Here is a 12157-nt window from a genome sequence, read left to right as displayed (position 1 = left end):
TCTACAGTTCGGGAAGTTGAGAGAGGTGCAGTAATTTGGCCAAAGTCACGCGGCTAATAACTACCCAGGACTGGAGCTCAGCGTGGATTCCATCGCTTCCTCCACCCGACCGAGCTGCCTTCCCCGCGCTTTCGGGGGATGCTGGCCGCCCACTCCCACACAGCTGTCTGGCAAGAACCTCCTGACAGCCTGGAATACCCTCGTCGTCGCTACCGACGGCTACCACCTTCACCTGTACAAGCCCTTCCCTGTCAAAGTAAAGGTTGCAGAAAACCTTCCCTGATTCCATGGTAGGCACTCAGTAAATAAACAGGCAACCTCAAGTTATTTCTTCCACTCATTGATTCAACGCGTGCACGGGACTATTCTTTGAGAAGCGTACTCCACCCTCTGCTAGGCACTGTGCCAAAAGCTTTTCATGCATTATCTCTTGTAATCCTCCCTACAGCCCTGTGGGGAGATGCTTTTATTGTCCACATTTTAAAGATAAGGAGACAGGCCGGGCGCCATGTCTCACGCCTGTAATCCCAACAGTTTGGGAAGCCGAGGCGGGTGGATCACCTGAGGTCAGGAGTTCGAGACCAGCCTGGCCAACATGGTGAAACCCCGTCTCTAGTAAAAATACAAAAATAAGGCCGGGCACGGTGGCTCACTCCCGTAATCCCAGCACTTTGGAAGGCCAAAGTGGGCAGCTCACCTGAGGTCGGGAGTTCGAGACTAGCCTGACCAAAATGGAGAACCCCCGTCTCTACTAAAAATACAAAATTAGCCGGGCGTGGTGGGACATGCCTGTAATCCCAGCTACGTGGGAGGCTGAGGCAGGAGAATCGCTTGAACCCAGGAGGCGGAGGTTGCGGTGAGCAGAGATCGTGCCATTGCACTCCAGCCTGGGCAACAAGAGCGAAATTCCGTCTCAAAACAAACAACAACAACAACAAAAGCCAGGTGTGGTGGCGCGGGCCTGTAATCCCAGCTACTCAGAATCGCTTGAACCCGGAAGGCGGAGGTTGCAGTGAGCCAAGATCGCGCCACTGCACTCCAGCCTGAGCGACAGTGAGACTCCATCTCAAAAACAAACAAACAAACAAACGAACAAACAAAAACACTAAAGATAAGGAGACAGATATGGAGAGAGTCACACAACTAGAGGGCGCCTAACCAGTGCCAAGAACTCTTCTTTGGCAGAGTTATGAGAGCTTCAGCTGACGTCAAAACACCTGGCTCTGGGCTGGAATGAATTACCCAAGAATTTGGTTGGCTTTAGCTGAAGTGCAGAGGAAGCTGGCAAGGTCCTGGCTAACTCCTTCCTCAAATATGTACTGAGTACCTTCAGTATGGCATTGTTGCTGGCACTGAAAACACAAAAATGAATGTCACAAAATATATGTCCTCAGGGGTTTTTAATCCATTAGGAACAGACATGTTTAAACAAATGATGACAATATAGTGATATAAATGTTTTAATGGAGCTTTGTCTAGCGGAGGTTGCAGTAGGATGCCTAGAAGATTGAGTTAACTTTACCTGTTGGAGTGGAGTTGGAAGCAGGTGGGGAGAGGGTCATAGGAAATCCAGGAAGGCTTCCCAGTGGAGATGATGCTTGAACTTTCTTGAAGAATGGTAGGAGTTCTTTACATAAAGGGACTGGAGGGAAAAAGGGGGTAGATCCAGATGCAGGGGAACTGTGAATTCAAAGGCTTGCTAGGGGGCCTCCAGAGAGTCATGTATGGCTTGAGCTACAGGATTCAAATAGAAGATATTCAGGGGATAACAACAAAAAAAGAAGGAAAGGAGTTTGTATACCTTGCAGAGGTCCTCTTATTGCAGAGGTCTACCCTTAGTGGCATTGGGATTATGTAAATGAATGGACACTAAATGAATGGCACAGATACAAATGTAAGAAATATGGCAGTGTGAATTTTAGTTGCTTGGCTTCTGTGTGCTCGCTGAGTTAGATAGAATGTGACACTAACAGAGTCAGAGGCCAGAGTCAGCCTCCAAAGGCTTGCCTCTTTTTCAAGTCCTCAGTTATTCTTTCTAATCTAGTAGCTGTCTTGCAGGTAGGGCTTGTCAGTTCACAGACCTGGGTGCCATCATGGCTCAAGGATGATAGCTGGTCAGTGCAGAGCCCCCAAACCAGAAAAACATCACAAAATTTTGTTTTTTAGAAATACAGCCTCACAAGAAGTTTCAAAAATAGTACATAGAGTCCTGCACACCTTCACCCAGTTTCCCCCAATAGTAACATCAAACATAAAGACAGTATAATAGTAAATCAGGAAATTGATATAGGTATAATGCAATAAGGTTTTTTTGGTTTTTGTTTTGAGGTGGAGTCTCACGGTTGTCGTCCAGACTGGAGTGCAGTGGTATGATCTCGGCTCACTACAACCTCCGTCTCCTGGGTTCAAGCAATTCTCCTGCCTCACCCTTCCGTGTAGCTGGGATTACAGGCACCCAGCACCACACCCGGCTAATTTTTTTCCTATTTTTAGTAGAGATAGGGTTTTGCCATGTTGGCCAAGCTGGTCTCAAACTGCTGATCTCAGGTGATGCACCTGCTTCGGCATCCCAAAGCGCTGGGATTACAGGCATGAGCCACCGCTCCTGGCCATAATGCAATAAGGTTTTTTGAAAGCATCAACAAGCTTCTCAAAAACTGAATCAAGGTTCTCCAGACCCTAAATTTTAAGAATATCCTCAATGGCTATTTTACTACAAAAGTAACATAGCTCATGCTTTAAAAAATATTATATAAGGCCGAGCACGGTGGCTCACGCCTGTAATCCCAGCACTTTGGAAGGCCAACGCGGGTAGATCAACTGAGGTCGGGAGTTCGAGACCAGCCTGGCCAACTGGTGAAACCCCATCTCTACTAAAAAAATACAAAAAAATGGCCCTGCGCGGTGGCTCACACCTGTAATCCCAGCACTTTGGGAGGCCGAGGCGGGCGGATCATGAGGTCAGGAGATCGAGACCATCCTGGATAATACGGTGAAACCCCATCTCTACTAAAAATACAAAAAAAAAATTAACTGGGCGCGGTGGCGGGCGCCTATAGTCCCAGCTACTAGGGAGACTGAAGCAGGAGAATGGCGCGAATCCGGGAGGCAGAGCTCGCAGTGAGCCGAGATCTGACCACTGCTCTCCAGCCTGGGCAACAGAGTGAGACTCCATCTCAAAAAAAACCAAAAAAACAAAAAAATTAGCCAGCTGTGGTAGTAGGCGCATGTAATCCCAGTTACTTGGGAGGCTGAGGCAGGAGAATTGCTTGAAACCAGGAGGCGGAGGTTGCAGTGAGCTGAGATTACGCCATTGTACTCCAACCTGGGCAACAAGGGCAAAACTCTGTCTCAACAAAAAAAAAGAAAAAATTATATAAATGGATAAGCGACAAATTGAAAGCTTACAAAAAATAAAATATGCAAATTAAGATTGCAGTGAAATACCACGTCCGCTTTTCAGATCAAAAAAGTCTGATAATATGCTGTATTGAACTGTGCTTGGGTAAAAGACATTGGAAAATGTTAGAGCAGAAAGTAAATGGATCTGGTCTTGTTGGAGGACTGGTTGTTTGAAAAGACCCAGCATTTCTGCTTCTGGGAATTTGTTCATAAGTTATTCATTTATTTTTATCTTTACTTGTGGTAAAATACACAATTTGCCATCTTAACTATTTTTAAGTATACGGTTTAACAGTGTTAAGTATTAATTATTTTTAAAATTTTTGGTTTAAACCGGGCATGGTGGCTCATGCCTGTAATCCCCGCACTTAGGGAGGCCAAGGTGGGTGGATCACTGAGGTCAGGAGTTCAAGACCAGTCTAGCCAACATGGCAAAACCCTGTCTCTACTAAAAATATAAAAATTAGCCAGGTGTGGTAATGCATGCCTATAGTCCCAGCTACTTGGCTACTTGAGAAGCTGAGGCAGGAGAATCACTCGAATTCGGGACATGGAGGTTGCAGTGAGTTGAGATAATGCCACTGCATTCCAGCCTGGGCAACAGAGTGAGACTCTGTCCCAAAAAAAGAAAAAAATTTTGATTTAATATTTTGTATAATGGCCAGGCACACTGGCTTACACCTGTAATCCCAGTACTTTGGGAGGCTGACAAGGGAGGATTGCTTGAGGCCAGGAGTTCGAGACTAACCTGGTCAACATAATGAGACCCCAGCTCTACAAAAAAAAAAAAGTGGTGGTGCATGTCTTTTGTCCTACCTACTCAGGAGGTTGAGGCAAGAGGATCACTTGAGCCCAGGAGCTCAAAGTTACATGAGCTATGATGATGCCACTGCATTCTAGCCTGAACAACAGAACAAAACTCTGTCTTTAAAAAATAAAACTGTGCATTTGTGTAGAATCACATTTTTCTAAGGATATTCATTGTAGTGAAGCTTTTTGTAGTAAAAGAATAGTCTACATTTTATGTATATGAGACTGGTTCAAAAACTCTGGTAGCCACACAAAGAAGTATTGCACAGCTGTAAAAAAAAAAAAAAAAAAAAAAAAAAACGAACAAAGAGGCCGGGCGCGGTGGCTGGTGCCTGTAGTCCCAGCACTTTGGGAGGCCAAAGCAGGTGGATCACCTGAGGTCAAGAGTTCGAGACCAGCCTGGCCAACTAAAAATACAAAAATTAGCTGGGCATGGTGGCAAGCACCTGTAATCCCAGCTACTTGGGAGGCTGAGGCAGGAGAATCGCTTGAATCCAGGAGGCAGAGGTTGCAGTGAGAGGAGATCATGCCATTGCTCTCCAGCCTGGGCTACAGAGCAAGACTCCGTCTCGGGAAAAAAAAAAAAAAAAAAAAAAGAACAAAGAAGCTCTTTATGCACTGACATGTATCAAAGTTCGAGATACATTGTTTAAAAAGTACAGATCAACAATGTGTAATGCTTGCCACCATCACTATTTAAAAAGAAGTTAGGGTAGGGGAATACATGTACATATGTGTCCTTGTATGTGCATAGGCTATCTCTGGAAAGATACACCAGGGATATGTGAGAATGGTTGTCCACTGAGGAGGAGAACTGAAGGAGACTGGTTTTGAACTGTTATATGTATTTACTTTGTATCTTTTTGTAAAAGAAAGCAAATTTGAAGCCCTTTCTCCAACCTCATTTTCTCCCCTCTCTCCCCAGATGTAACCACTATTCCTGAATTTGGTGTTTTATTTTCTTCTTGAATGTTTTTAAACATAGTACACATTGCTACATATATAATACATATTACAACATATGGATGTATCCATAATATATCACATTGGTGTGCATGCTGTACTTTTCATTCTGCAATGTGCTTTTTCACTCAAGGTCGTTTAAAATATTTACCCATGTTGGGCCGGGCGCAGTCGCTCATGCCTGTAATCCCAGCACTTTGGGAGGCCTAGGCGGGCGGATCAGCTGAGGTCGAGTTTGAGACAAGCCTCACCAACATGGTGAAACCCCATCTCTACTAAAACTACAAAACTTAACTGGGCGTGGTCGCGCACGCCTGTAATCCCAGCTACTTAGGAGGCTGAGGCAGGAGAATAGCTTGAACCTGGGAGGCGGAGGTTGCAGTGAGCCAAGACTGCGCCACTGCACTCCAGCCTAGGTGACAGAGCAAGACCCTGTCTCAAATAGGACAGAGACCAAGGAGGATGGGGGGATGCCCTCCTTCCACGGGGCCCTGTGGCTTCCAAGTCTTAATCTCCTCTAGTCTCTTGTCTACGGAGCCTCCTTCAAACCCAGGGAAAGAAAAGCACCTGCCAGGGTTGTTTTTCTTCTAGGATCTTCTATTGATGCTCTGTGAGGTCCCCCAGGAGCCATGAAGCTAGGGCTGGCTCCTAGGGCAATGGGGCTCCAGTGTCCTTGTCCTTTCTTATTCTTTCTGTTCTTTCTTTCCTTTTTTTTTTTTTTTTTTTTTTTTGAGACAAGAGTCTCACTCTGTTGCCCAGGCTGGAGTGCAGTGGTGTGATCTTGGCTCACTGACACCTCCGCCTCCTGGGTTCAAGTGATTCTCTTGCCTCAGCCTCCCAAGTAGCTAGGATTACAGGTGCCCGCAATCATGCCCAGCTAATTTTTGTATTTTTAGTAGAGACAGGGTTTCACCATGTTGGCCAGCTTGGTCTCGAACTCCTGACCTCAGGTGATCCTGCTGCATCGACCTCCCAAAGTACTGGGATTACAGGCGTGAGCCACCACGCTCAGCCTCTTTCTTGTTCTATATGTCCATGCTCTGCTCCACTTCTGCCCCTTCACTCTGCCCCCACACATCACTCCAGACTGGCCTTGTGGTCAGAGCCTGGAATGCCTGGGCTGCTGGGGGCCTGTGGACTGCACTGGGCCAGAACCCCTGCCGCCTTCAAGACTGGCCTGTAGCCAGCAGGTAGGTGACTTTTCCCAGGCCTGCCTATCCCACCTTTCCCCTCCACTCACTCACCTCCCTTGCCTGGGTCAATTAGAGAAAGCTTGTCGGCCAGGCATGGTGGCTCATGCCTGTAATCTCAGCACTTTGGGAGGCCGAGGCGGGCGGATCATCTGAGCTCAGGAGTTTGAGACCAGCCTGGCCAACATGGCAAAACCCCGTCTCTACTAAAAATACAAAAATTAACCGGATGTGGTGGTGTGCACCTGTAATCCCAGCTACTCGGGAGGCTGAGGCAGAAGAATCGCTTGAACCCAGGAGGGGGAGGTTACAGTGAGCGGAGATCGTGCTACTGCACTGCAGCCTGGGCGAGAGAGCGAGTCTCCATCTCATATAAAAAAAAGAAAAAGAAAGAAAGAAAGCTTGTCTGTTGGCCTGCCCTGCAGGGTGGAGTTCAGAGGGAAGGTCAGGAGCCTAGTGACAGCTCAAAAAAAAAAAAAAAAAAACCCAAATACCAATGTTGGCCCCTTTTGCCTTTCATTCATGTGTTTTCTATACACTAAACTCACATCTTGGGTTTGCAGATCACTCCAAGCTTGGCTGGAGCTGTGGTGGTAAGGAGGGTAATAGAGAAGCTTCCCCACCCTCAACCCCACCCCTTCCTTCCTGGAGTTCCCAGCCCTGACTTTAGATCCCTCCCACATTGGACCTTCAAAACCCTCAGGGCAGAGAGCAGCCCTACACTCCCTACACCGCACCCATACTCAGCCCCTGCAGGCAAGGAGAGAACAGGTCAGGTTCCCGAGAGCTCAGGTGAGTGACACGTTGGAATGGCCCAGGGCACCTTCACCCTGCTCAGCTTGTGGCTCCAACATTCTAGAAGCCGAGGCCTCTGCCATCCCTGCCCTTTCCCATGGATATTCCATTTCAATTAGACAACCCAGCCTGGCCGGAATCCCCCTGCGTTCCTTCTTTTCCTTTGTGTATTTTTGAGACAGGGTGTTGCTCTGTCACCCAGGCTGGAGTGTGGTGGGATCCTGGCCCACTGCAGCCTCAAATTCCTAGGCTGAGGCAATCCTGCCGCCTCAGCCTCCTGAGTAGCTGGGGTTACAAGAGCAAGCCACCACACCCAGCTAATTTTGAAAAATATTTTTTGTAGAGGAGAGGTCTTGCTTTGTTGTCCAGGTTGGTCTCAAACTCCAGGGCTCAAGGGATCCTTTCCCGTTGGCCTCCCAAGGCTCTGGGATTACAGGCGGGAGTCACCCTGCCTGGGCCCCTCCTTTTGATGAGTCACAGTTTTCATTCCCACACGAGGCTCTAGCCCCTGGTACCAGCTTAGTTGCTCAATGGGCTGTGTTTGTTCTGGAGCCCAGATGGACTGTGGCCAAGCAAGTGGATCACAGACCTGGCCGGCCTGGGAGGTTTCCACATGTGAGGGGCATGAGGGGGGCTCAAGGAGGGAAGCATCGGGGAGAGGAGCGCACTGGGTAGAGGCTGGGGGTCACAGCAGGAAATGGTGAGACAAAGGGCACTGACTGGCAGGGAGACAGCACAGGCAGGCCCTAGAGCTTCCTCAGCACAGCTGGACTGTCCTGGAGACCTTCACACACCCTGATATCTGGGCCCCGCGCTACGAGGGTGCTTTCACTGGTCTGCACTATGCCCCAGGCCCTGGGATTTTGAACAGCTCTGCAGGTGACTGAAAGGTGCGGCCAGGCTGGGGAACGACCTGGTTTCAGCCCCAGCCCCGCCACTGACGGACTTTGTGAGTGCGGGCAAGTCACTCAGCCTCCCTAGGCCTCAGTGACTTCCCTGAAAGCAAAAACTCTGCAAAGGGGCAGCTGGGTGCTGGCTCACACCTGTAATCCCAGCACTTTGGGAGGCTGAGGTAGACAAATCACTTGAGGCCAGGAGTTCTAGACCAGCCTGGCCAACATGGTGAAACCCCATCTCTACTAAAGAAAAAAAAAAATTAGCTGAGCATGGTTGTACATGCTTGTAATCCCAGCTACTTGGGAGGCCGAGGCGGGAGGATTGCTTGAACCCAAGAGGTGGAGTTTGCAGTGAGCTGAGATTGTGCCACACTGCACTCCAGCTTGGGTGACAGAGTGAGACTCCATCTCAAAAAAAAAAAAAAAGAGAGAATCCCGCTTTCTTGCTGTTGTGATGGTGGTAAGGGAACGGGCCTGGCTCTGGCCCCTGACGCAGGAACATGGAGCTGATCCAGGACACCTCCCGCCCGCCACTGGAGTACGTGAAGGGGGTCCCGCTCATCAAGTACTTTGCAGAGGCACTGGGGCCCCTGCAGAGCTTCCAAGCCCGACCTGATGACCTGCTCATCAACACCTACCCCAAGTCTGGTAAGTGAGGAGGGCCACCCACCCTCTCCCAGGCGGCAGTCCCCACCTTGGTCAGCAAGGTCGTGCCCTCAGCCTGCTCACCTCCTATCTCCCTCCCTCTCCAGGCACCACCTGGGTGAGCCAGATACTGGACATGATCTACCAGGGCGGCGACCTAGAGAAGTGTAACCGGGCTCCCATCTACGTACGGGTGCCCTTCCTTGAGGTCAGTGATCCAGGGGAACCCTCAGGTGCATGGCTGGGTCCTGGGGGTAAGGGAAGTGGAGGAAGACAGGGCTGGGGCTTCAGCTCACCAGACCTTCCCTGACCCACTACTCAGGGCTGGAGACTCTGAAAGACACACCGCCCCCACGGCTCATCAAGTCACACCTGCCCCTGGCTCTGCTCCCTCAGACTCTGTTGGATCAGAAGGTCAAGGTGAGGCCGGGCTCAGTGGTTCACACCTGTCATCCCAGTTTGAGACTGAGGAGGGAGGATCCCTTGAAGGCGAGAGATGGAGACCAGCCTGGGCAACATTGCTGTAGAGATGACATCCCATCTCTACAAAAATAAAATTAACAACCTGGTATGGTGGCATAGACTGTTCCCAGTTACTTAGGAGGCTCAGCGGGGAGGATTGTTTATGCAAATAGGAGGCTGCAATGAGCCCTGATGATCCTGCTGCTGCACTCCAGCCTGGGCAACACAGCAAAACCATCTCTACGAAAAAAAAAGTTCCCACTGACTGGCAAGGAAAGCCAGGAAGGGGGGCTCAGGTGCCCTCTCAGCCATGTTCCTGTTCTTCTGGAAGGGCCTCCTCGCTTCTGCCAGGCTCATCACATCTTTTTTTTTTTTGAGACAGAGTCTTGCTCTGTCACCCTGGCTGGAGTGCAGTGACATGATCTCAGCTCACTGCAACCTCCGCCTCCCCAGTTCAAGTGATTCTCCTGCCTCAGCCTCCTGAGTAGCTGGGATTACAGGCGTGCGCTACCACACCCGGCTAATTTTTGTATTCTTTTTAGTAGAGACGGGGTTTCACCATGTTGGTCAAGCGGATCTCAAACTCTTGACCTTGTGATCCTCCTGCCTCGACATCACAAAGTGCTGGAATTACAGGCGTAAGCCACCGCGCCTGGCCCTTTTTTTTTTTTTTTTTTTTTTTGAGACAGTTTCACTCTTGTTGCCGAGGCTAGAGTGCAATCGTGTGTTCTCGGTTCACTGCAACCACCGCCTCCTGGGTTCAAGCAATTCTCCTGCTTCGGCCTCCCAAGGAGCTGGGATTACAGGTACCTGCCACCACGCCCGGCTAATTTTGTATTTTTAGTAGAGATGGGGTTTCACCATGTTGGTCAGGCTGGTCTTGAACTCCTGACCTCAGGTGATCTGGCCACCTTGGCCTCCCAAAGTGCCGGGATTAGAGGCGTGAGCCACCACGCCCAGCCTTCATCACATCTTGAGAGAGGACACTGTCTGCCTCTTGCTCTGATGAGGGTCTGATGCAAGGATAGTGAGTCTCTACAGTGCACACTTAAGAAAGGCAGCATGTGGGTGCTCACAGGTCAGCAGAGGAGGGGGAGCTGGTGGGGACCAGGCATGCCTTGCTCCAGATCAGGGTATGATGGCATTGGTGCAGATTATATTAGTATAGAATATGGTCTCAGGAACCAGGCAGGACTTTGGCTTCCGAGCAGGGTTCAGATCCCAGCTTGGCCCTACCTGTGCAGTGAGATCTCAAGCAAGTCAGCCTCTAAGCCTCAGGTTCCTCCTTTGCCAGTTCAACAGATGAGCTGGCCTGGGGTGGGCTGTGTGGTGATGGTGCTGGGGCTGGGTCCTCTGCCCCTGCAGGTGGTCTATGTTGCCCGAAACCCAAAGGACGTGGCGGTCTCCTACTACCATTTCCACCGTATGGAAAAGGCGCACCCTGAGCCTGGGACCTGGGACAGCTTCCTGGAAAAGTTCATGGCTGGAGAAGGTGGGCTTGACTGGAGGAAGGAGGGTGTGAAGCCGAGGGGTGGTGGCTATAACGTACAGCAACCCTGTGTCGGTGCCCCCTGCCCGCTTCTCTAGTGTCCTACGGGTCCTGGTACCAGCACATGCAGGAGTGGTGGGAGCTGAGCCGCACCCACCCTGTTCTCTACCTCTTCTATGAAGACATGAAGGAGGTGAGACCGCCTGTGATGCTTCCCCCCATGTGACACCTGGGGGCAGGCACCTCACAGGGACCCACCAAGGCCACCCAGCCCCGTCCCTGGGCGGCTCCCACAGCAAGCCCAGATTCCCCATCCTACCTCCCTGGCCCAGGCCCCCCCACTGCAGCCCCACCTGGCAGCAGGCTCGGCACAGCTTTCATCTTCTGCACCTGAGTCAGCTGCATGGGTGGCCACGGATCAGATACTTAGTCCTATTGCTTATCCTCACCAAAGGGTGTGCTACCCAGGGCCACAGTCACGGAAGAAGACCATCCCGGTCCTCACCCATAGGCGCCAAGCCCTGTTCATGATGGGATCACAGGGCAGAGATCAATTCATTTTACTCCAGAGACTAGGGCCCCAGGGGTTGAGGCTCTTTGGGGTTTCTAGGGGAAGTGGCCAGATCCCCTCTGAGGTTAGAGAGGGGGACCCGTTTTGTTTTGCTCCACTGAGGAGCCCTCTGCTGCTCAGAACCCCAAAAGGGAGATTCAAAAGATCCTGGAGTTTGTGGGGCACTCCCTGCCAGAGGAGACCATGGACTTCATGGTTCAGCACACGTCGTTCAAGGAGATGAAGAAGAACCCTATGACCAACTACACCACCGTCCCCCAGGAGCTCATGGACCACAGCACCTCCCCCTTCATGAGGAAAGGTGGGTGCTGGCCAGCACGGGGGTTTGGGGCGGGTGGGAGCAGCAGCTGCAGCCTCCCCATAGGCACTTGGGGCCTCCCCTGGGATGAGACTCCAGCTTTGCTCCCTGCCTTCCTCCCCCAGGCATGGCTGGGGACTGGAAGACCACCTTCACCGTGGCGCAGAATGAGCGCTTCGATGCGGACTATGCGGAGAAGATGGCAGGCTGCAGCCTCAGCTTCCGCTCTGAGCTGTGAGAGGGGCTCCTGGAGTCACTGCAGAGGGAGTGTGCGAATCTACCCTGACCAATGGGCTCAAGAATAAAGTATGATTTTTGAGTCAGGCACAGTGGCTCATGTCTGCAATCCCAGCGATTTGGGAGGTTGAGCTGGTAGGATCACAATAGGCCACGAATTTGAGACCAGCCTGGTAAAATAGTGAGACCTCATCTCTACAAAGATGTAAAAAAATTAGCCACATGTGCTGGCACTTACCTGTAGTCCCAGCTACTTGGGAAGCAGAGGCTGGAGGATCATTTCAGCCCAGGAGGTTGTGGATACAGTGAGTTATGACATGCCCATTCACTACAGCCTGGATGACAAGCAAGACCCTCCCTCCAAAGAAAATAAAGCTCAATTAAAATAAAATATGATTT

At 50.5% G+C, this 12157-nt stretch overlaps 1 protein-coding gene across 2 annotated transcripts; it reads left to right on the top strand.

The window, feature by feature from the left end:
• The first annotated feature begins 470 nt into the window (after positions 1-470).
• Positions 471-12154, top strand: LOC100979196 (sulfotransferase 1A3). Of its 2 annotated transcripts, XM_063598994.1 has the most exons (8): positions 471-7157; positions 8553-8704; positions 8809-8934; positions 9024-9121; positions 10529-10655; positions 10751-10845; positions 11344-11524; positions 11647-12154. In XM_063598994.1, exons 2-8 carry the CDS (start codon positions 8557-8559, stop codon positions 11757-11759), a joined length of 888 nt encoding a protein of 295 aa, XP_063455064.1. In that variant the 5' UTR covers positions 471-7157; positions 8553-8556; the 3' UTR covers positions 11760-12154. The 2 variants fall into 2 exon arrangements, with proteins under 2 accessions (XP_063455064.1, XP_034797586.1); XM_034941695.3 differs by having other exon boundaries at positions 471-8704; positions 11647-12132.
• The last annotated feature ends 3 nt before the right edge of the window (positions 12155-12157 follow it).

The sequence above is a fragment of the Pan paniscus genome, chromosome 19 (genome assembly GCF_029289425.2).
Source record: "Pan paniscus chromosome 19, NHGRI_mPanPan1-v2.0_pri, whole genome shotgun sequence".
In the NCBI taxonomy this organism is placed as follows: Eukaryota; Metazoa; Chordata; class Mammalia; order Primates; family Hominidae; genus Pan; species Pan paniscus.
The sequence above is the reverse complement of the archived record's forward strand: the minus strand, read 5'-3'. Positions and strand labels throughout refer to the sequence as shown.